Source organism: Mesoplodon mirus (assembly GCF_964341445.2).
Source record: "Mesoplodon mirus genome assembly, chromosome: 1".
NCBI lineage: Eukaryota > Metazoa > Chordata > Mammalia > Artiodactyla > Ziphiidae > Mesoplodon > Mesoplodon mirus.
The window spans coordinates 78,289,921-78,314,448 of record NC_138976.1 but is presented as its reverse complement, the minus strand read 5'-3'; the positions used below and the strand labels follow the sequence as shown (position 1 = coordinate 78,314,448).

Genomic DNA, 24,528 nt, shown 5'->3' with positions numbered 1-24,528 from the left:
TGGCTTTTAATTAGCATGATGAATGTTAGAAATGGACTCTCACTGAGAAATTACAGATATTTAAGGTATGTATTAATAGATTAGCTAAAATGTTCAGACACTGCCCATTATTTTGTGAACTGGGTGTAAGTTCTATGTGCTTTACCCTTAGAGGTGGTTCCCAAATTTTGAACACCCAGCAGTTCCATGGCCAGACTTCGGGTCTAACAATTTCTGGTTGTTTCATGTCCATTTAAAGGAATATTATCACATCTGGTATGAGTGAACCTGTCATGCAAAGTGTGATCAAATCACCCAAACTGGTAAAGAGCAGGACTTCATCAGAGTTACAAAACAGGTTGTATGGACAGTTTTGTACTTGCTTGTAATAATGGTTAGCAAAGGTGTGAGAGGCAGAATTTGATCTAAAACTGACTTTCATCATATCCTGTTAAACAAGGGTGTGGGGGAATAGCTAACTCTCATCCATGCTAAACGTGTTTTGCCAGTAAAATCCCTAAGAGTTGTACATGATGACATTGTTTCGGATCAGTTGGGAATAATTGGATGTACATTTATAACATCATGAACTCCCCTCTCAATTCCAACAGTATTAAATCTGCATGTCACTTAGTGAATTTCAAAATTTGTCTTTGTGGTCCACTTTATACCACTTTATACCAATTTTTTTTTACCTTTTGACCCCCTTCACCCATTTCTGCTACCTCTTCCTCCAACTACCCCTGGCAACCATCAGTTCATTCTCTGTATTTATGAGGTCGTTTTTTTGTTTGTTTGTTGTTACTGTTGTTAGAGTCAGTATTTAAGAGAGATCATGCAGTATTTCACTTGACATAATTCCCTCGAGGTCCATCATGTTGTCACAAATGGCAAGATTTCAATCTTTTTTATAACTGAATAATATTCCATATATATATATATTCATATTTTCATTATCCATACAACTATTGATGGTCACACTTAGGTTGCTTCCATATTTTGGATATTGGAAATAATGCTGCAATGAATATGGGGATACGTTTATCTTTTTGAGTTAGTGTTTTTATTTTCTTCAGATAAATACCCAAAAGTGGAATTGCTGGATCATATGGTAGTTCTATTTTTATTTTTTTGAGAAACCTCCATACTGTTTTTAATAGTGGCTGCACCAGTTTACATTGCCAGCAACTGTGCACAAGTGTTCCCTGTTATCCATATCCTTGCCAACACTTGCTATTTTTTGTCTTTTTGGTAATAGCCATTCTAACAGGTTTGAGGTAATAACTCACTGTGGTTTTGATTTGCACTTTCCAGGTCATTAGTGATGTTGAGATTATTTTTTTAAAAAAATTTTTATTGAAACATAGTTGATTTACAATGTTGTGCTAGTTTCAGATGTACAGCAAAGTAATCTAGTTATATATATGTGTGTGTATATATATTTATTACATTCTCTTCCATTATAAGTTATTACCGATATTGAGTATAATTCCCTGTACTATACAGGGAATCCCTGCTATACAGCAGGTCCCTGTTGGTTATCTATTTTATATATAGTAGTGTGTATATTTTAATCCCAAACTCTTAAATTATCCCTTCCCTCCCCATTGGTAACCATAGTTTGCTTTCTATATCTGAGTCTATTTCTGTTTTGTAAATAAGTTCATCTGTGTGATATTTTAGATTCCACATATAAGTGATATCATACAGTATTTTTCTCTTTCTGACTTACTTTACTTAGTATAATAATCTCTAGGTCCATCCATGTTGCTGCAAGTGGCATTATTTCATTCTTTTTTATGGCTAATATTCCATTGTATGTATGTATATATATATATATATATACCACATCTTCTTTATCCATTCATCTCTTGATGGACACTTAGGTTGTTTCCATGTCTTGCTATTGTAAATAGTGCTGCAATGAATATTGGGGTGCATGTATCATTTCAGATTATGGTTTTCTCCAAATATATGCCCAGGAGTGGGATTGCAGGATTATATGGTAGCTATTTGTTTATTTTACTTCTTTACTTACTTACTGCACCACACAGCATGCGGGATCCCTGTTCCCCGACCAGGGATCGAACCCATGCCTCCTGCAGTGGAAACACAGAGTCTCAACCGCTGGACCACCAGGAAAGTCCTGGTAGCTCTATTTTTAGTTTTTAAAGGAACCTCCATACTGTTCTCCATAGTGGCTGTATCAATTTACATTCCCACCAACAGTGTAGGAGGGTTCCCTTTTCTCCACACCCTCTCCAGCATTTATTATCTGTAGACTTTTTCTTTTCTTTTTTCCTTTTTTCTTTGCACTGCACTGAGCAGGCTGCAGGATCTTAGTTTTCTGACCAGGGACCAAACCTGTGCCGCCTGCGATGGTAGTGTGGATTCTTAACCACTGGACTGCCAGGGAAGTCCCTAGACTTTTTGATGATGGCCATTCTGACCAGTGTGAGGTGATACCTCATTGGAGTTTTGATTTGCATTTCTCTAATGATTAGTGATGTTGAGCATATTTTCATGTGCTTTTTGACCATCTGTATGTCTTCTTTGGAGAAACGTCTATTATTTTTTTTAGCTGCATCAGGTCTTTGTTGTGGCTTGCAGCCTTCTCTCTAGTTGTGGCGTGCGGGTTTTCTCCAGTTGTGGTGTGTGGGCTCTGTAGTTGTGTCACACGGGCTCTCTTGTTGAGGCACACAAGCTCAGTAGTTGTGGCATGCGGGCTTAGTTGCCCTATGGCATGTGGGATTTTAGTTCCCTGACCAGGGATTGAACCTGTGTCCCCTGCATTGGAAGGCAGATTCTTTACCACTGGACCACCAGGGGAGTCCCGAGAAATGTCTATTTAGATCTTCTGCCCATTTTATGATTGGGTTGTTTTGATATTGAGCTGTATGTGCTATTTGTATATTTTGGAGATTAATCCCTTGTTGGTCGCATTGTTTGCAAATATTTTCTCCCATTCTGTAGGTTGCCTTTTCATTTTGTTTATGATTTCCTTTGCTATGCAAAAGCTTTTAAATTTAACTAGGTCCCATTTGCTTACTTTTGTTTTTATTGTCATTACTCTAGGAGGAGACAGATCCAAAAAGATATCTGTGATATATTTCAAACAGTGATCTGCCTATGTTTTCCTCTAGGAGTTTTAAAATATCTGGTTTTACATTTAGGTCTTTAATCCATTTTGAATTTATTTTTGTGTATGGTATTAGAGAGTGTTCTAATTTCATTCTTTTACGTGTAGCTGCCTAGTTTTCCCAGCACCACTTATAGAAGAGACTGTCTTTTCTCCATTGTGTATTCCTGCCTCCTTTGTCTTAGACTAATTGGTCATAGGTGCGTGGGTTTATTTCTGAGCCTTCTGTCCTGTTCCATTGATCTATATGTCTGTTTTTGTGCCAGTACCATACTGTTTTGATGACTGTAGCTTTGTGGTATAGTCTGAAGTCAGGGAGTCTGATTCCTCCAGCTCCATTTTTCTTTCTCAAGATTGCTTTGGCTATTCAGGGTCTTTTGTGTTTCCATACAAATTAAAAAAAATTTTTTGTTCTAGTTCTGTGAAAAATGCCATTGGTAATTTGATAGGAATTGCACTGAATCTGTAGATTGCCTTGGGTAGTGTAGTCATCTTGACAATATTGATTTTTTCTATCCAAGAACACAGTACATCTTTCTATCTGTATCATCTTCGATTTCTTTCATCAACATCTTATGGTTTTCAGAGTACAGGTCTTTTGCCTCCTTAGATAGGTTTATTCCTAGGTATTTTATTCTTTTTGATGCAGTAGTAAATGGGATTGTCTCCTCAATTTCTGTTTCCGATCTTTTGTTGTTAATGTATAGGAATGCAAGAGATTTTTGTGTATTAATTTTGTATCCTGCAACTTTACTGAATTCATTGATGAGCTCTAGTAGTTTTCTGGTAGCATCCTTAGAATATTCTATTTATAGTATCATGTTATCTGCAAACAGTGACAGTTTTACTTCTTCTTTTCCAATTTGCATTCCTTTTCTTTTTCTTCTCTGATTGCCATGGCTGGACTGTCAAAACTATGTTGAATAAAAGGGGTGAGAGTGGGCATCCTTGTCTCATTCCTGATCTTAGAGAAAACGCTTTCAGCTTTTCACTGTTGAGAATGATGTTAGCTCTGGGTTTGCCATATATGACCTTTAGTATGTTGAGATAGGTTCCCTCTTTGCCCACTTTCTGGAGACATTTGTTTCTTTGTTTTTTTTTAATCATAAATGGATGTTGAATTTTGTCAAAAGCTTTTTCTGCATCTACTGAGATGATCATATGGTTTTTATTCTTCTATTTGTTAATGTGGTGTATCACACTCATTGATTTTCAGATACTGAAGAATACCTGTATCCCTGGGATAAATCCCACTTGACCATGGTGTATGATCCTTTTAATGTATTGCTGGATTTGGTTTGCTAGCATTTTGTTGAGGATTTTTGCATCTATGTTCATCAGTGGTATTGGCCTGTAATTTTCTTTTTTGGTATCTTTGTCTGGTTTTGGTACCAGGGTGATGGTGGCCTCAGAATAAGTTTGGGAGTGTTCCTTCCTCTGCAATTTTTGGGAATATTTTCAGAAAGATAGGTGGTAACTCTTCTCTAAATGTTTGATGTAATTCGTCTGTGAAGCCATCTGGTCCTAGACTTCTGTTTGTTGGGAGTTTTTAAATCATTGTTTCAATTTCAGTAGTTGCGATTGGTCTGTTCATGTTTTCCATTTCCTGGTTCAGTCTTGGGAGATTGTACCTTTCTAAGGATTTGTCCATTTCTGTTTGGATGTCCATTTTATTGGCACATAGTGGCTTTTCGTGGTCTCTTAATGTCTTTTGTATTTCCGTGGTGTTTGTTATAACTTATCCTTTTTCATTTCTAATTTTATTGATTTGGGCCCTCTCCCTTTTTTTCTTGATGAGTCTGGCTAAAAATTTATCAACTTTGTTTCTCTTTTTCATGTATCTGTTGGCCATCTGTATGTCTTCTTTGGAAAAATGCCTATTCAGATCTTCTGCCCATTTTTAAATAGGTATATGTATTTTTTCCTATTAAGTCATATGAATGCTTTATATATTTTGGATATATTTTGGATATTAATCCCTTATCAGATATATTATTTGAAAATATTTTCTCCCATTCAGTAGGTTACCTTTCCATTTTGTTACTGGTTTCCTGTCCTGTGCAGAAGCTTTTTAGTTTGATCTAGTCCAACCTGTTTACTTTTGCTTTTGTTGTTTTTGCTTTTGGTGTCAGATTAAAAACATCATTACTAAAACCTGTGTCAAGGAGCTTACCACCTATCTATCTTCTAGGAGTTTTGTGGTTTCAGGTCTTATGTTTTTAATCCATTTGAGTTAATTTTTGTGTATGGTGTAAGATAGTGGTCCAGTTTCATTATTTTGCATGTGGCTGTCCACTTTTCCTAACGTCATTTCTTAAAGAGATTGTCCTTTCCCCACTGTGTATTCTTGGCTCCTTTGTCATAAATTAATTGATTATGTATGTGTGGGTTTATTTCTGGGCTCTTCTGTTCCATTGACTTGTGTGATTGTTTTTATGCCAATAATGTACTGTGTTAATTACTATAACTTTGTAATATAAGTGGACCCTTGAACAACATGGGTTTGAACTGCATGGATTCACTTATAACCTGGATTTTTCACTAAGTACATACTACAGTACTGCATAATCAGTGTGGAACTGCAGATATGGAGGGCTGACTGAAGTTATACACACAGATGACTGTGTGGTATGTTGGTGCCCTTAACCCCTCCATTGTTGAAGAGCCAACTCTAGTTTGAAATCAGGGAGTGTGATGCCTCCAGCTTTGTTCTTCTTTCTCAAGTTTGCTTTGGCTATTCAGTGTCTTTTGTGGTTCTATACGAATTTTAGGATTGTTTGTTCTATTTCTGTGAAAAATGTCATTGGAATTTCGTTAGGAATTTTATTTAGTAGATGGCTTTGTGTAGTACGGACATTTTAACAATATTCTTCCAATCCATTAGCACAGGGTATATTTTTATTTGTGTTGTGTTCAGTTTCTTTCATTAACATTTTGTACTTTTCAGTATACATGTCTTTCACCTCCTTGGTTAAATTTATTGCTAGGTATTTTATTCTTTTTGATGTAATTGTAAAAAGGATTGTTTTCTTCATTTCTTTTTCTGATAGTTCATTATTAGGATATAAAAATGTAAGAGAGTTTTTGCATTGATCCTGTATCCTGAAACGTTACTGAATGCATTTATTAGTTCTATCAGTTTTTTGGTAGAGTCTTAAGGGTTTTCTACGTATTGTATTGTCATCTGTAAATAGTGAGTTTTAGTTCTTTCTTTCCAATTTGGATGCCTTTTATTCCATTTTCTTGCTTAATTGCTCTAGTTAGGACTTTCAATACTATGTAGAATAAAAGTCGTGGAAGTGGGCATCCTTGTCTTGTTCCTGATCTTAGAGAAAAAGCTTTTAGCATTATACTGTTGAATATGATGTTAGCTGTAGGTCTGTCATATATGGTCTTTGTTATGTTGAGGTATGTTTCCTCTATCCCCACTTTGTTGAGAGTTTTTATCATGAATAGATGTTGAATTCAGTCAAATGTTTTTCTGCATCTAATGAGATGATCGTATGATTTTTACCACTCATTTTGTTAATGTGGACATTGAAACATCCTTGCATCCCTGATATAAATCCCACTGGATCCTTTTAATGTACTGTTGAATTTGGTTTGCTAATATTTAGTTGAGGATTTTTAGATCTGTGTTCATTAGGGACATTGGCCTGAAAATTTCTTTTCTTGTGGCATCCTTGTCTGGTTTTGGTATCAGGGTAATGCTGGCCTCATACATTGAGTTTGGAAGAGTTCCCTCCTCTTCTATTTTCTGGAAGAGTTTGAAAAGGGTTGGTAATATTTCTTCTTAGAATGTTTGGTAAAATTCACCAATGAAGCCACTTAATCCTGAACTTTTGTTTGTTGGGGACTTTTTGATTATTGATACAATCTTGTTACTAGTAATCGGTCTGTTAAGATTTTCTATTTCTTCACAGCTGCCTTGAAAGGTTGTATGTTTCTAGTAGTTTATCCATTTCTTCTAGATCATCCAATCTGTTGGTGTATAATTGTTTGTATTGGTCTCTTCTAATCTTTTGTATTTCTGTGGTATCAATTATAATTGATTATATTACATAATTGATACCACTTCCATTTCTGATTTTATTTGAGTCCTCTTTTTTCTCTTCGTGTGTCTAGCTAAAGTTTTTTTTTAATTTTTTTTTATTTATTTTTTATTTTTTATTTTTTTATTAGTTTCTGCTTTATAACAAAGTGAATCAGTCATACACATACATCTGTTCCCACATCCCTTCCCTCATGCATCTCCCTCCCTCCCACCCTCCCCATCCCACCCCTCCAGGCGGTCACAAAGCACCGAGCTGATCTCCCTGTGCCATGCGTCCGCTTCCCACCATCTATCTACCCCACGTTTGGTAGTGTATATATGTCCATGCCTCTCTTTCGCTTTGTCACAGCTTACCCTTCCCCCTCCCCATATCCTCAAGTAGTCCATTCTCAAGTAGGTCTGTGTCTTTATTCCCGTTTTACCCCTAGGTTCTTCATGCCATTTTTTTTTTTAATTCCGTATATGTGTGTTAGCATACGGTATTTGTCTTTCTCTTTCTGACTTACTTCACTCTGTATGACAGACTCTAGGTCTATCCACCTCATTACAAATAGCTCAGTTTCGTTTCTTTTTATGGCTGAGTAATATTCCATTGTATATATGTGCCACATCTTCTTTATCCATTCATCCGATGATGGACACTTAGGTTGTTTCCAGCTCCAGGCTATTGTGAATAGAGCTGCAATGAACATTTTGGTACATGTCTCTTTTTGAATTATGGTTTTCTCAGGGTATATGCCTAGTAGTGGGATTGCTGGGTCATATGGTAGTTCTATTTTTAGTTTTTTAAGGAACCTCCATACCGTTCTCCATAGTGGCTGTACCAATTCACATTCCCACCAGCAGTGCAAGAGTGTTCCCTTTTTTCCACACCCTCTCCAGCATTTATTGTTTCTAGATTTCTTGATGATGGCCATTCTGACTGGTGTGAGATGATATCTCATTGTAGTTTTGATTTGCATTTCTCTGATGATTAATGATGTTGAGCATTCTTTCATGTGTTTGTTGGCAGTCTGTATATCTTCTTTGGAGAAATGCCTATTTAAGTCTTCTGCCCATTTTTGGATTGGGTTGTTTGTTTTTTTGCTATTGAGCTGCATGAGCTGTTTATAAATTTTGGAGATTAATCCTTTGTCAGTTGCTTCATTTGCAAATATTTTCTCCCATTCTGAGGGTTGTCTTTTGGTCTTGTTTATGGTTTCCTTTGCTGTGCAAAAGCTTTGAAGTTTCATTAGGTCCCATTTGTTTATCTTTGTTTTTATTTCCATTTCTCTAGGAGGTGGGTCCAAAAGGATCTTGCTGTGATTTATGTCATAGAGTGTTCTACCTATGTTTTCCTCTAAGAGTTTGATAGTTTCTGGCCTTACATTTAAGTCTTTAATCCATTTTGAGCTTATTTTTGTGTATGGTGTTAGGGAATGATCTAATCTCAAACTTTTACATGTCCTTGTCCAGTTTTCCCAGCACCACTTATTGAAGAGGCTGTCCTTTCTCCACTGTACATTCCTGCCTCCTTTATCAAAGATAAGTTGGCCATATGTGCATGGGTTTATCTCTGGGCTTTCTATCCTGATCCACTGATCTATCTTTCTGTTTTTATGCCAGTACCACACTGTCTTAATTACTGTAGCTTTGTAGTATAGTCTGAAGTCAGGGAGCCTGATTCCTCCAGCTCCGTTTTTCGTTCTCAAGATTGCTTTGGCTATTCGGGGTCTTTTGTTTTTCCAAACAAATTTTGAAATTTTTTGTTCTAGTTCTGTGAAAAATGCCAGTGGTAGTTTGATAGGGATTGCATTGAATCTGTAGATTGCTTTGGGTAGTACAGTCATTTTCACAATATTGATTCTTCCAATCCAGGAGCATGGTATATCTCTCCATCTATTTGTATCTTCTTTAATTTCTTTCATCAGTGTCTTATAATTTTCTGCATACAGGTCTTTTGTCTCCTTAGGTAGGTTTATTCCTAGATATTTTATTCTTTTTGTTGCAATGGTAAATGGGAGTGTTTTCTTGATTTCATTTTCAGATTTTTCATCATTCGTGTACAGGAATGCCAGAGATTTCTGTACATTAATTTTGTATCCTGCTACTTTACCAAATTCATTGATTAGCTCTAGTAGTTTTTCGGTAGCATCTTTAGGATTCTCTATGTACAGTATCATGTCATCTGCAAACAGTGACAGCTTTACTTCTTCTTTTCCGATTTGGATTCCTTTTATTTCCTTTTCTTCTCTGATTGCTGTGGCTAAAACTTCCAAAACTATGTTGAATAAGAGTGGTGAGAGTGGGCAACCTTGTCTTGTTCCTGATCTTAGTGGAAATGGTTTCAGTTTTTCACCATTGAGGACAATGTTGGCTGTGGGTTTGTCATATATGGCCTTTATTATGTTGAGGAAAGATCCCTCTATGCCTACTTTCTGCAGGGTTTTTATCATAAATGGGTGTTGAATTTTGTCGAAAGCTTTCTCTGCATCTATTGAGATGATCATATGGTTTTTCTCCTTCAACTTGTTAATATGGTGTATCACATTGATTGATTTGCGTATATTGAAGAATCCTTGCATTCCTGGAATAAACCCCACTTGATCATGGTGTATGATCCTTTTAATATGCTGTTGGATTCTGTTTGCTAGTATTTTATTGAGGATTTTTTTTTTTTTTTTTTTTGCGGTATGCGGGCCTCTCACTGTTGTGGCCTCTCCCATTGCGGACGCGCAGGCTCAGTGGCCACGGCTCACAGGACCAACCGCTCCGCGGCATGTGGGATCCTCCCAGACCGGGGCACGAACCCGTGTCCCCCGCATCGGCAGGCGGACTCCCAACCACTGCGCCACCAGGGAAGCCCTTATTGAGGATTTTTGCATCTATGTTCATCAGTGATATTGGCCTGTAGTTTTCTTTCTTTGTGACATCCTTGCCTGGTTTTGGTATCAAGGTGATGGTGGCCTCATAGAATGAGTTTGGGAGTGTTCTTTCCTCTGATATTGTTTGGAAGAGTTTGAGAAGGATAGGTGTTAGCTCTTCTCTAAATGTTTGATAGAATTCGCCTGTGAAGCCATCTGGTCCTGGGCTTTTGTTTGATGGAAGATTTTTAATCACAGTTTCAATTTCAGTGCTTGTGATTGGTCTATTCATATTTTCTATTTCTTCCTGAGTCAGTCTTGGCAGGTTGTGCATTTCTAAGAATTTGTCCATTTCTTCCAGGTTGTCCATTTTATTGGCATAGAGTTGCTTATAGTAATCTCTCATGATCGTTTGTATTTCTGCAGTGTCAGTTGTTACTTCTCCTTTTTCATTTCTAATTCTATTGATTTGAGTCTTCTCCCTTCTTTTCTTGATGAGTCTGGCTAATGGTTTGTCAATTTTGTTTATCTTCTCAAAGAACCAGCTTTTAGTTTGGTTGATCTTTGCTATCGTTTCCTTCATTTCTTTTTCATTTATTTCTGATCTGATCTTTATGATTTCTTTCCTTCTGCTAGTTTTGGGGGTTTTTTGTTCTTCTTTCTCTAATTGCTTTAGGTGCAGGGTCAGGTTGTTTACTCGAAATGTTTCCTGTTTCTTAAGGTGGGATTGTATTGCTATAAACTTCCCCCTTAGAACTGCTTTTGCTGCGTCCCATAGGTTTTGGGTCGTCGTGTCTCCATTGTCATTTGTTTCTAGGTATTTTTTAATTTCCTCTTTGATTTCTTCAGTGATCACTTCGTTATTGAGTAGTGTATTGTTTAGCCTCCATGTGTTTGTATTTTTTACAGATCTTTTCCTGTAATTGATGTCTAGTCTCATAGCATTGTGGTCGGAAAAGATACTTGATACAATTTCAATTTTCTTAAATTTACCAAGCCTTGATTTGTGACCCAAGATATGATCTATCCTGGAGAATGTTCCATGAGCACTTGAGAAAAATGTGTATTCTGTTGTTTTTGGATGTAATGTCCTATAAATATCAACTAAGTCCATCTTGTTTAATGTATCATTTAAAGCTTGTGTTTCCTTATTTATTTTCATTTTGGATGATCTGTCCATTGATGAAAGTGGGGTGTTAAAGTCCCCTACTATGATTGTGTTACTGTCGATTTCCCCTTTTATGGCTGTTAGTATTTGCCGTATGTATTGAGGTGCTCCTATGTTGGGTGCATAAATATTTACAATTGTTATATCTTCTTCTTGGATCGATCCCTTTATCGTTATGTAGTGTCTTTCTTTGTCTCTTCTAATAGTCTTTATTTTAAAGTCTATTTTGTCTGATATGAGAATTGCTACTCCAGCTTTTTTTTGGTTTCCATTTGCATGGAATATCTTTTTCCATCCCCTTACTTTCAATCTGTATGTGTCTCGAGGTCTGAAGTGGGTCTCTTGTAGACAGCATATATATGGGTCTTGTTTTTGTATCCATTCAGCCACTCTGTGTCTTTTGGTGGGAGCATTTAGTCCATTTACATTTAAGGTAATTATTGATATGTATGTTCCTATTCCCATTTCCTTAATTGCTTTGGGTTGTTATTGTAGGTATATTCCTTCTGTTGTGCTTCTTGCCTAGAGAAGTTCCTTTAGCATTTGTTGTAGAGCTGGTTTGGTGGTGCTGAACTCTCTCAGCTTTTGCTTGTCTGTAAACGTTTTAATTTCTCCATCAAATCTGAATGAGATCCTTGCTGGGTAGAGTAATCTTGGTTGCAGGTTTCTCTCCTTCATCACTTTAATTATGTCCTGCCACTCCCTTCTGGCTTGTAGAGTTTCTGCTGAGAGATCAGCTGTTAACCTGATGGGGATTCCCTTGTGTGTTATTTGTTGTTTTTGCCTTGCTGCTTTTAATATGATTTCTTTGTGTTTAATTTTTGACAGTTTGATTAATATGTGTCTTGGTGTATTTCTCCTTGGATTTATTCTGTATGGGACTCTCTGTGCCTCCTGGACTTGATTAACTATTTCCTTTCCCATATTGGGGAAGTTTTCAACTATAATGTCTTCAAATATTTTCTCAGTCCCTTTCTTTTTCTCTTCTTCTTCTGGAACCCCTATAATTCGAATGTTGGTGCGTTTAATGTTGTCCCAGAGGTCTCTGAGACTGTCCTCTGTTCTTTTCATTCTTTTTTCTTTATTTTGCTCTGCATCAGTTATTTCCACTATTTTATCTTCCACCTCACTTATCCGTTCTTCTGCCTCAGTTATTCTGCTATTGATCCCATCTAGAGTATTTTTCATTTCATTTATTGTGTTTTTAATCGATGCTTGATTCATCTTTAGTTCTTCTAGGTCCTTGTTAACTGTTTCTTGCATTTTGTCTATTCTATTTCCAAGATTATGGATCTTGGAAATAGAATCTTGGATCAGCTTTACTATCATTATTCTGAATTCTTTTTCAGGTAGACTGCCTATTACCTCTTCATTTGTTAGGTCTGGTAGGTTTTTATCTTGCTCCTTCACCTGCTGTGTGTTTTTCTGTCTTCTCATTTTGCTTATGTTACTGTGTTTGGGGTCTCCTTTTTGCAGGCTGTAGATTCGTAGTTCCCGTTGTTTTTGGTGTCTGACCCCAGTGGCTAAGGTTGTTTCAGTAGGTTGTGTAGGCTTCCTGGTGGGGGGGACTAATGCCTGTGTTCTGGTGGTTGAGGCTCGATCTTGTCTTTCTGGGGGACAGGTCCACGTCTGGTGGTGTGTTTTGGGGTGCCTATTGCCTTATTATGTTTTTAGGTAGCCTCTCTGCTAATGGGTGGGGTTGTGTTCCTGCCTTGCTAGTTGCTTTGCATAGGGTGACCAGCACTGTAGCTTGCTGGTCGTTGACTGAAGCTGGGTGCTGGTGTTGGGATGGAGATCTCTGGGAGATTTTCGCTGCTTGATATTATGTGGAGCTGGGAGGTCTCTTGTGGACCCGTGTCCTGAAGTTGGCTCTCCCACTTCAGAGGCACAGCACTGGCTCCTGGCTGCAGCACCAAGAGCCTTTCATCCACCCGGCTCAGAATAACAGGGAGAAAAGGTAGAGAGAAAGAATTAGTAGAAGAAAGAAAGAGAGAGGGAAAGAAAGGAAGAAGGGAAGAAAGGAAGGAAGGAAGGAAGAAAGGAGGGAGGGAGGAAGGATGGAAAGAAAGAAGGAAAGAAAGGAGGAAGGGAGGGAGGAATGAAAGCAAAAGGAAGAGTGAATGGAAGAAGGGAGGGAGGGAGGAAGGAAAGAAAGAAAGAAAGACAGGAGGGAGGGAGGGAGGAAGGAAAGAAAAAGAAAGTGGAAAGAAGAAGGGTGGGAGGGAGGGAGGAAAGAAGAAAGAAGGAAAGGAGGAGCGGAGGGAGGGAGGGAGGAAGGGAAGGTAGGAAAAAAAAGAAAGAGCAGGTAAAGTAAATTAGAATAAAGTATGAAATATAGTAGCGTTATTAAAATTAGAAAGTAATTATTGAAAAAAAAAAAAAAGGACCTATAGAACCCTGGGACATATGGTGGAAGCAAAGCTATACAGAGAGAATCTTACACAGAAGATTACACATACACATTCACAAAAAGAGAGCAGGGGGAAAAATCAAAAATCTTGCTCTCCAAGTCCACCTCCTCAATTTGGAATAATTCGTTGTAAAAAGAGGAAAAGGGGGGAAAGTCTTAAATCTCGTCCTCAAAGTCCACTTCCTCAATTTGGGATGATTCGCTGTCCATTCATGCACTCCACAGACGCAGGGCACATCAAATGGACCGTGGAGCTTTAATCCGCTGCCTCTGAGACTGCACAGAGAGATTTCCCTGTCTCTGCTCTCACAGCTCCCGGGTCTCAGCCTTGGACCCGGCCCCGCCTCTGTGCGTAGGTCGCCGGAGGGCGTCCGTTCTTCGCTCAGACAGGACGGGTTTAAAGGAGCCGCTGATTCGGGGGCTCTGGCTCACTCAGGCAGAGGGGAGGGAGGGGCGCGCAGTGTGGGGCGGGCCTGCGGCGGCAGAGGCCGGCGTGACGTTGCAGCAGCCCGTGGCGCTCCGTGCGCTTTACCGGGAAAGCCGTCCCCGGGTCTCGGGACCCCGGCAGTGGCGGGGTGCACAGGCCCCCCGGAAGGCGGGGCGGACAGCGACCCGCGCCCGCACACAGGCCCCGCGGCGGCGGGCGTCGGCGGCGGCGGGCCGCCGTGGCGGGCCGCGTCGGCGGCGACGGCCGCGGCGGCCGCCCACGCCCGTCTCCGAGGTCCGCGCCTTACCCGCGGCTCGCGCCTGTCTCCGGCGCTTCCCTAAGCAGCCCTCTTAATGCCCTCTCCTCGCGCACCAGGAAACAAAAGGGAAAAAAGTCTCTTGCCTCTTCGGCAGCTCCAGACCCTTTCCCCGGACTCCCTCCGGGCTAGCCGTGGTGCACTAACCCCTTCAGGCTCTCTTCCTGCTGCCAGCCCCAGTCCTCTCCCTGCGCTCTGACTGAAAGCCGATACCCGAGCCTCAGCTCCCAGCCCCCCCGCCACGGCGGCCGAGCAGACAAGCCTCTCGGGCTGGTGAGTGCCTGAGGGCACCGATCCTCTGTGCCGGAATCTCTCCGCTTTGCCCTCCACACCCCTGTTGCTGTGCTCTCCTCCGCTACTCCGAAGCTTTCCCCCTCCGCCACCTGCAGTCTCCGCCCGCGAAGGGGCTTGTAGTGTGTAGAAACCTTCCCTCCTTCACGGCTCCCTCCCACTGGTGCAGGTCCCGTCCCTATCCTATTGTCTCTGTTTATTCTTTTTTTCTTTTGCCCTACCCAGGTATGTGGGGAGTTTCTTGCCTTTTGGGGGGTCTGAGGTCTTCTGTCAGCGTTCAATAGGTGTTCTGTAGGAGTTGTTCCACGTGTAGATGAATTTCTGATGTATCTGTGGGGAGGAAGGTGATCTCCGCGTCTTACTCTTCCGCCATCTTCCTCCGGGGCCCCCTAGCTAAAGTTTTGTCAATTTTGTTTATCTTTCCAAAAAGCAGCCCTTAGTTCCCTTGATCTTTTTTATTGTCTTTTTAGTCTCTATTTATTTTTGCTCTGATCTTTGTTTTTTCCTTCCTTTTACTAACTTTGGTCTTTGTTTGTTCTGCTTTTTCTAGTTCCTTGAGGTATATAGTTAGGTTGTCTGAGACTTTTCTTGTTGTTTGAGGTATGCATTTATAGCTATGAACTTCCCTCTTTAACTGCTTTTGCTGCAACCCATAAATTTTGGTATATTCTGTTTCTTTTTTTTTTTTTGGTCTCAATGTATTCTTAAAAAATTTTTACATTTTAATCTTTATTTTTGGCTGCATTGGGTCTTCATTGCTGCATGCAGGCTTTCTCTAGTTGCACCAAGTGGGAGCTATTCTTCATTGTGGTTCACAGGCTTCTCATTGCAGTGGCTTCTCTCGTTGCAGAGCACGGCTCTAGGTGCACAAGCTTCAGTAGTTGCAGCACGTGGGCTCAGTAGTTGTGGCACACGGGCCCTGGAGCATGCGGGCTTCAGTAGTTGCAGCACGTGCACTCAGTAGTTGCAGCACGTGGGCTTTAGAGTGCATGGGCTTCAGTAGTTGTGGCACATGAGCTTAGTTGCTCCACAGCATGTGGGATCTTCCCGGACCAGGGATCAAACCCATGTCCCCTGCATTGGCAGGCAGATTCTTAACCACTGTGCCACCAGGGAAGTCCCTCAAGGTATTTTTTTTCTTTTGACTTCTTTGACCCATTGATTGTTCAGTAGTATCTTGTTTAATCTCTACATATTTTTGCATTTTCCAGTTTTCTTCATGTAATTGATTTCTAGTTTTATACTGCTGTGGTCAGAAGAGATGCTTGATATGACTTCAGTTCTCCTAAATTTATTAAGACTTGTTTAGTGGCCTAACATATGATTTATCCTGGAGAATGTTCCATGTGTACTTGAGAAGAATGTGTATACTGCTGCTTTGGGATGGAATGTTCTGTATATATCTGTTAAGTTCACCTGATCTAATTTGTCATTTAAGGCTGTGGCTTCTTCATTGATTTTCTGCCTAGATGATCTATCCATTGACATAAGTGGGGTATTAAAGCCTCCTATTATTATTGTATTGTTGTCTATTTCTCCCTTTAGGTCTTTAATATATGCTTTTTACATTTAGGTGCTACTATGTTGGGTGTACAAATATTATGTCCCCTAGTTGGATTGACCTCTTTATCATTCTGGAATGCCCTTCTTTGTCTCTCATAACATTCTTTGTTTTAAAGTCTATTTTGCCTGATATAAGTATAGCTACCCCTGCTTTTGTTGTTTTCATTTGCATGGAATAAATATCTTTTTCCACTGATTCATTTTCAGTCTGGGTGTGTCTATAAATCTGAAGTGAGTCTCTTGTAGACAGTATATAGATGGGTCTTGTTTTTCTTAATCCATTCATCCACTCCATGTCTTTGATTGGAGAATTTAGTTCATTTACACTTAAATTATCGATAGGTAGGAACTTATGGCCACTTGTTCATTGTTTTTTGGTTGTTCTGTAGTTCCTCTCTGTTCTCATCTTCTTCTCCTCCTTTGTGGTTTGATGACTTTCTTTACTGGTAGACTTAAATTCCTTTCTCTTTATCTTTTATTTATCTACTACAAAATTTTGCCTTTTGTTACCATGAGGCTTACATGTAACAACTTATGTCTGTAAGAGCCTTATTTAAGTCAATAACAACTTAAGACTGATCTCACTTTAAAGCTCTACATTTTTTACTCTATTCCAACCCACCAACTTCTATGTTTTTGATATTACATTTATATATTTTATCTTGTGTTACTTATTGTAATCAGTTATTTTACTTTTGTCTTTTAACCTTCATACTAGCTTTAAAAGTGATTAATCCTTTTCTATATTTATCTTTCCAGTGAGATTTATTCTTTCATATATTTTGTTACTAATTAATACCGTTTCTTTTCAGCTTAAAGAAGTCCCACTAACATTTTTTTTTTTTTTTTTGCGGTATGCGGGCCTCTCACTGTAGTGGCCTCTCCCATTGCGGAGCACAGGCTCCGGACGCGCAGGCTCAGTGGCCATGGCTCACGGGCCCAGCGGCTCCGCGGCATGTGGGATCCTCCCGGACCAGGGCACGAACCCGCGTCCCCTGCATCGGCAGGCGGACTCCCAACCACTGCGCCACCACGGAAGCCCCCCACTAACATTTTTATAAGACCAGTTTAGTGGTGATAAACTCCTTTTAGTTTCTCTGGAAAACTCTTTCTCTCTCCTTTAATTCTGAATGATAACATTGTCAGGTACAGTATTCTTTGTTGGAAGTTTTTGTTTGTTTTTTGTTTTTCTTTCAGCACTTTGAAAGAGTGCCATTCCCTTCTGGCCTACAAAATTTCTGCTGTAAAATCTGCTGATAGTCTTATGAGGATTCTCTTGTATGTAGCAAGTTGGCCTTCTCTTATTGCTTTTAAGATTCTCTCCTTATCTTTAACCTTTGACATTTTAAGAAAATGTGTCTTGGTGTGGATCTCTTTGGGTTCCTCTTATTTGGAACTCTCTAGCCTTCTTGTATCTGATTGCTGTTTTCTTCCTCAATTTAGGGAACTTTTCAGCTATTGTTTCTTCAAATAATTTTTCTGCCTTTCTCTCTTCTCCTTCTGGGAGCCCTATAACGTGAATGTTACCCATTTGATGGTTCCCTAAGTCCTTAAACTATCTTCTTTTTTTCATTTTTTTCCCCTCGTGCTGGTCTGATAGGGAGAATTCCACTGCCTTGTCTTCGGGTTAGCTGATTATTTCTTCTACTTTATTTAGTCTCTTGCTGAACCCTCTAGTGTACTTTTCAGTTCAGTTATATTCTTCAGCTCTGTGACTTCTATTTGATACCTTCTTATGTTTTCCAACTCTTTGTTGAAGTTCTGTGTTCATTTATTCTACTCCTGTTTGTTGAGCATCTTCATAGTCATTACTTTCAACCCTTTATCACATAAATTACTTATCTCCATTTTATTAAGCCTTTTTTCCCCCTGAGCTTTTATCTTGTAATTTTGTTTGGAACATATTCCTCTGTTCCTTCGTTTTCTTGACTCCCTGTGTGCAGTAGATAAAACCACCACTTCTCTCAGTCCTAAAGGAATGGCCTTGTGTAGCAGATGAAAGTTGTTCAACCCTGCCTTAGCCTTTGGTTTCCTCTCAAACCTTTGTGATTGTCCAAGCACGTATTATATTGTTAATAGCTCCTAGTAGTTGAGGGTGTGCCAAGACCTGTCCATGTCCCAGGGGGAGGTTCTCACTACCTAGATTCAGGCTGATAGGAAGCCAGATCCTCAGGCAGCAGCTTTTAATACTATGGAAATGTATGTAGTCCTGTGGGACTCCAAGTGGAAACCCTGTTGGCTGCCAGAGCCAGGAAATCTGGAGGTATCCCTGTGTGGCAAAAAGCTGTGGCTCCAGACAAGTGTATAAGCTCTTTTTTGGGAGATACCAGCAAGCTGGAGCAAGGCAGAGGGAGAGCACCAGGAAGGCATCCATAGCCTATATACCTTGAGAACTTTGTGTAGGCTACTCGATGTGTGCCAAGTTTGAAGCCTGCTTCTCAGGCCAAAGCTCCAGGACAAGAGGCCTACTTCACAGAAAGACTGGGGTGAGGGTATATTTCAGTCTGCTCTGTGTGCAGTGTTCTGCCAAGAACCGTCTCTGTGATAGCCACAGTCCTGTGGGGCCCAGGAATGCAAGCCCCCCTGGCCATCACAGCCAGCCAATCAAGGGCTGTCTCTTGGGCAGAAGCTGCAAAAAGTGAGGACCGGATATAAAAACCAGGGTACCAGACATGTGTAAAGCTCCCCTCTGGGAGACACTGGCACTCTGGAGCATGGCAATGGGAGAACTTGAAGATAGTACCCCCTCTCCCAGACCCTCAGGCTGCAGCCATGATTTTTAATAGGCCTTCTGCACAGACTGAGCTCCTGGATCTGCTGCCTCTTGTCATTCTCTGGGGATGGTAGCTATTTAAGAACTCTTTCTCCATTGATTATTGTCCTGTGGGACCCACTGGCATAGGCCCCATGGTTACCAGAGTCAGGCAGTATAGAGGTGCTCGCTGGCAGCAGCCACAAAAATTGGGGCACCAGACTTTTCTGGTGACACTGATTCTTATAGTCCCATGGGACCAGGAACACAAGCTGCCCTGGCCTCCAGAGCTAGGAGATCAAGAGGTGTTCTCCAGGCAGTGGCCAGCAAAATAAGGGCATCAGTTGCATGTGAAAGCTGTCACCCGAGAGACACTTGTGCTCTGGAGCATGGCAAAGGCAGAGCATGAAAATAGCATTTGCCAGTGTCTGTCCCCAGAATGTCCTAGCCAGCTCCCGGATGTGCATGTCAAAGTAGATGCCTGCCCTCAGGAAGGCTGATGCTTCAGTTCAAGCAGGTGAGCCTTCTTCACTTTATGTCTGGTTGTGATATGTTGCTTCTAAGCTGGGCCTTGGGGTTGGTGAGTTTGAGCACACCAGCCTTTTAAGAGCCATTTTTCAGATCACTAGTTTGGGTCTTGGGACATAAGCCCCAATGGTTACCAAAATTAGATTGTGGCTTGTCTTTCAGGTGTAGGTCTTAAAAGTTGGGGTGCCTGATATGGGGTTCAAGCCCTTCACTCCTCATCAAGAAGCTCCAGGTTTTGAGTTCTCTTCCAATTTGGGGCCCGCCAGGGGTGGGGCTTATGGTGAGTCTGTGTTCCAGCCTCTCCTACCCTCTTCGATGTGATTTTCTTGCTTGCCTGATGTGTAGTCATCACTCAGCCAGCCTTTAGGTTTTTTTTAAGAGGAATTTTCCATATGTAGCTGTAGACTCAGTGTGTCTGTGGGAAAAGGTGAGTTCAAGATCTTCAAGATGGGGTTTGCCATCTTGAACCGGAATCTCTACCCTAAACTTAAGTTTCTTGACAGTGGAATCATGCAGGCTCTATTTTTTATTCAAAATACACAGCATAGTGCTTTCCCAGTGGTACACGTAAATAAGGATTGACTACATGAATAATGGAATAAATATGCTCAAATATCTGTCAGTGTTGGGAGAAAGGGCATTCATTCATGCTACAGTTACTGAGTGCTTACTATGTACTGATAAGCATTTTTCTATGTCCTGGGGAGGTAGCAATCAACACAAAAAAGTGTCCAGAGAACTCATATTCTAGTGAAGAAGACAGACAAGGAACAAAATACATAATGATAAGTAGTGATAAATGCTATGAAGAGAAACCAGGGTAAGAGCACAGCTGAGCAGCTTAGGGATGCTATTTTAGATCAGGGTAGAGTGGGGAGATATGCAGAAATCTTGAAGGCTGTGACAACTGGATTTTTATGAGTGTGATGGAAAACCTACCAAGTCTTTTCTCTGAAAACACTGTCAATAGGCCATAGGGTAATCAGTTATCTCCTTGGGTCTGTGGCAGAGGCTCCTGCTTGTCCCCAGTATTCACCCTCCCCCTCTCGAGTAACAGAGTGGCTGAAGTTTAACTAGGTACATAGACACATAAGTAAAGATGACATATTCAAGGCTCTCTTGCAGGCCATCTAAGGTTTCAACCTAAAAATATTTATACTTGCCTTCTAACTGGTTTCTTTGGGTGGCTTAAACCTTTTTTTCTTTTATTTCTTGATTCATTTAGACTAATTTCCTTGCAGGCAGACAAGGGACTACATTTTCTATCCTTTTGAATATGGACAGCCAAACACTGTTCTGTAAATGGTAGGCATTCAATAGACTTTTCAGCAAATCTGAAAACCAAGATGACTCTTATGAAGGTTCAAAGTATATAAAAACAGTTCTCATTTAAAATGACATACACCAAAAGAATATGAAAATATGCATTTATTACCAACAAAGTAGCATTTCCCACAGAGTTTTTTTCCAATTACACACACACACACACACACACACACACAAATAGCAGGACAAAATTACACTTTTTTTCTTCACTGCACCACTGCACAGCTTGCAGGATCTTACTTCCCCGACCAGGGATTGAACCCGGGCCCTCGGCAGTGAAAGCGTGGAGTCCTAATCACTGGACCACCAGGGAATTCCCTCAAATTACATTTTTTTTTACACACTAAGATTCATACTCCAAAGAAAATAAGCACATGTCCAAAAAACAATTAGAAAGCAGCAAGAAATCTTTCCTTTTACTTAATGCTAAAAACCTTTTAATTTCTCTCCTTAGGCAAAATCAATGAAGATTTGTCATTAAAAATACGTGCTTGCACCTTAGGGTTTTAAATATTTTTTATTCATCAAATCAGACTGTTATTTGAAGTTTTTACAATTTGTATGTAATTAAAATCAACTTTTACAGAAAATATGTGAAGCTTCAAGTGGCTGAGACTAATGTGCTAGACTTACTATTCTTCACAGCTCAGCATTCAATGTAAAACCAAGTATTTGTCCACTAGAAAGAGAAATGCTTATAAACAAGGTATGGAATAATTATTGGCATATGTAAACTGAAAGGTAGTTGACCATTTTATTTTCAAACACACCTAATCTTTAAACTTCCTTTTTCACATTGATAATCATTTTGCAGAAATAAGATGACTGGCACTAACTCAGACAATAAACAAACTACACCAAGCACATATTAGTAAAGATACTTTGGTGGAAAACAAAGTATTAAACAACAAAAACATTTGGTAACATCCATTTACTAATATGTTACCAAGGTTTTCAAGGTTTACATGAGTTGTTTGCACTAGTAAAAATGTTATTTTAAAATATTTTCATAGTATATGCATTAGACTTAGTTTAAGAGGGGAAGGCTCTTTTAAAATTTTTATGAAGAAAAAAATAGCTTTTTAAAGAGAAAATGTCCAGGTAAGAGGTTTATTTTTTGACCTAACAAGAATATAAATTTCAGTGGCTATTTAAGAACATACAAAACCCAAATTGACTGCAATTCTTCAATTTAGTCAAGCTGCCAAGTCAAAAAAATAATTCTGTTATTACCGGCACAGATCCAGTCCATTGTTCAAAGATATGTCCTTGATCTAGTCCGTTATTTTACAATATTTAAAAGAACAGAATTTGTTTTGGCACTGTTAATTAGTATAACGCAAAGATAAACAAATGATTTTCTCATCTAATTCTTTCACACTGAAAGAATAGTTTAAACTAGATTTTCTAAGATAATGGGGTAGGATCAACACTAAGTTTTATAGGACCTATATAAGCTTAGATTCTAAAAACATTATGGTTTTAAACAAATCAATGCTTTTCCTCACTCTTTACATAACACTGAGAAATTTCAAATATAAATTGTAGAAACCAGTATATGAAATCTTAAGAAAAATCTTACTAAAAATAATTATGAAAATGCTTTAGAAATTTAAGATGTAAAATACAATTGACTTTAAATTAAAAAAAGGAAAAAACCACCAAAACCCAAAAAACCTTACCCACATTTTACAGGGTTATTCTTTAAAAACCCTCGGCACTGGATTTTATTCTCTGTCAATCTTTTGGTTGCATTTTTTGCATCATCTAGTGGCCACCTTGAGGCATTTCAAAGAAGCCCTGCTACCATTTTTGAACCCCAATACTTTTCCCTCCTTTGAGATACCAATATAGTTACAGTATCAAGTTTCTCCGGACGCACAGGCTCAGCCGCCATGGCTCACGGGCCTAGCCGCTCCGCGGCATGTGGGATCTTCCCGGACCGGGGCACGAACCCGTATCCCCTGCATCGGCAGGCGGACTCTCAACCACTGGGCCACCAGGGAAGCTCTCATAAAACTTTTTTTAAAGGCTCATAAAATTCCATTTCCTAGTGGAGATAAGGTATCTTTTTAATAGGAAGAAATGAATAGATTTGCCATAAATTATTACTATACATTAGACATTTCCATATCAGATTTTAAAAATTAAATATAACACTGGGAGAAACTGTGACTTAAGCTGTAGAGTCATCTTTAGACTCTAAAAGTAGTTAAAATTACTTTGCAAGTAAAGCTCAGGGTTACCATGTCAACTAAACTTCTTGTAATTGATAAGCCCTTCCACTGTACCTTTGAGTAGCAAATACTTTTAAAAATGGGGACCCAATGACTTATGGTCAGAGGGCTAAGAACTCAAGAAGACAATGGGGACCCCAATGACTTATGGTCAGAGTGCTAAAGACTCAAGAAGACTTAATTTTTACTACCAGATGATGATCCACAAAAAGAAGTTATTATGGTCTCTTTTCATCGACCCATTTGTATCTAATAGCGGGTTTCCAAAAATAACTGATCTTTTAGTCTTAATGAATCTCCTAACTTTTATGCAGTTGAGCCACACTTATATACAGGATTTAACAGAAAAGTCCCAAAGCTCTTGCCCTTTACTTTATTGAGAAGGCTGAGTGAATGTAATACGGCGCCGCCTCCTTTGGAAAGCCTTTAAATTCCATCTGTTTGGTTCTAGCATATGAGGACCATTGTAGACAAATAACACCGTCATCTTTTCATTATAAGGAAGATTTTGCAGAAGCTGTAAGTGTTAAAACAAACTGTCATATAATGCTTTCCGTTAAGAAGCACAACTTTCCAACCTTACATGTGTATAGTCAAATATATTTTATTTGTAATTTGAATGAAACTCTTAAGTTCTCAATTCAATATACACCCTGCCCGACTGTGATCCTCATTTGAATTAGCGCATCTGAAGCGTGGCCTAAGGAATCATCAACATGCCTTGGGAGCCCTCTATATTCATAGGCCAAATGGGATCATACAACTTCTTAGGTTGACCCTGGAGAAGTGTGTCCTCCAGAATTTTCCTAGGATACTTTCACTCTTTTATCCACAAAACACTTCTCAAGCAACTTCTATGGTGAGGCACTGTGATAGACTGGTAGCCTGAAAAGTGTATATATAACAGGGAGGTTTGGTTTATAGGCCAACATGTTTGGTAAACAATAGGGAATTAACAGATCTAGCTACTCCACAGGGTATCTTCTGGAAAAAGAAGACAGATTATACTATTCAATAAAAAATTGAATTTAAGACAGGATTTCCAATGAAATTCTTCATTGAACACTTTAGTTTTAAAAAATCTGATTACATTAATAAATACATCTTTGATTACTGTACATCAGTTTTATAATTGACCCACAAAAGAAAATTTCCCACTGTAATGGTCCTAGCTTATGGAAAATTCTCTGTGAAGATAATTCTTTTTTTTTTTTTTCCCAAAGTTAATATATGAAGATCATGGGGTACTTAGGACTGCCTCTGGGCCAAGTCAGTGGCAGTGGTGAATTAAAAAAGGGCAGAGCACACCACCAAAACAGACCTTTCTGGAGAAATGAGAAGGACCAGCGTTCTAGGGTTTATATTCTCCTGTCATTTTTTAGTGCTAAAAGAGAAACTTCTTTAGAGGAAGAATAAGTGCCAAAAGCATGGGGGAAATCTCAGTTCTAGAACATAATACTATGCCTCCTACGTTTCTTCCTCTGATAACAAGGTT

The 24,528-nt window shown here is 39.4% G+C and overlaps 1 protein-coding gene across 3 annotated transcripts in view; it reads right to left on the bottom strand.

Moving 5' to 3' along the window:
- Positions 1-20,883: 20,883 nt before the first annotated feature.
- SMC5 (structural maintenance of chromosomes 5) overlaps positions 20,884-24,528 on the bottom strand; it is a 105,907-nt gene continuing 102,262 nt past the window's right edge. For all 3 annotated transcript variants that reach the window (XM_082633203.1, XM_082633204.1, XM_082633205.1), the window contains one exon: positions 20,884-23,550. In XM_082633203.1, coding sequence (XP_082489329.1) covers positions 23,407-23,550 — 144 coding nt within the window. In that variant the 3' untranslated portion in view covers positions 20,884-23,406. The remainder of the gene's footprint in view (positions 23,551-24,528) is intronic.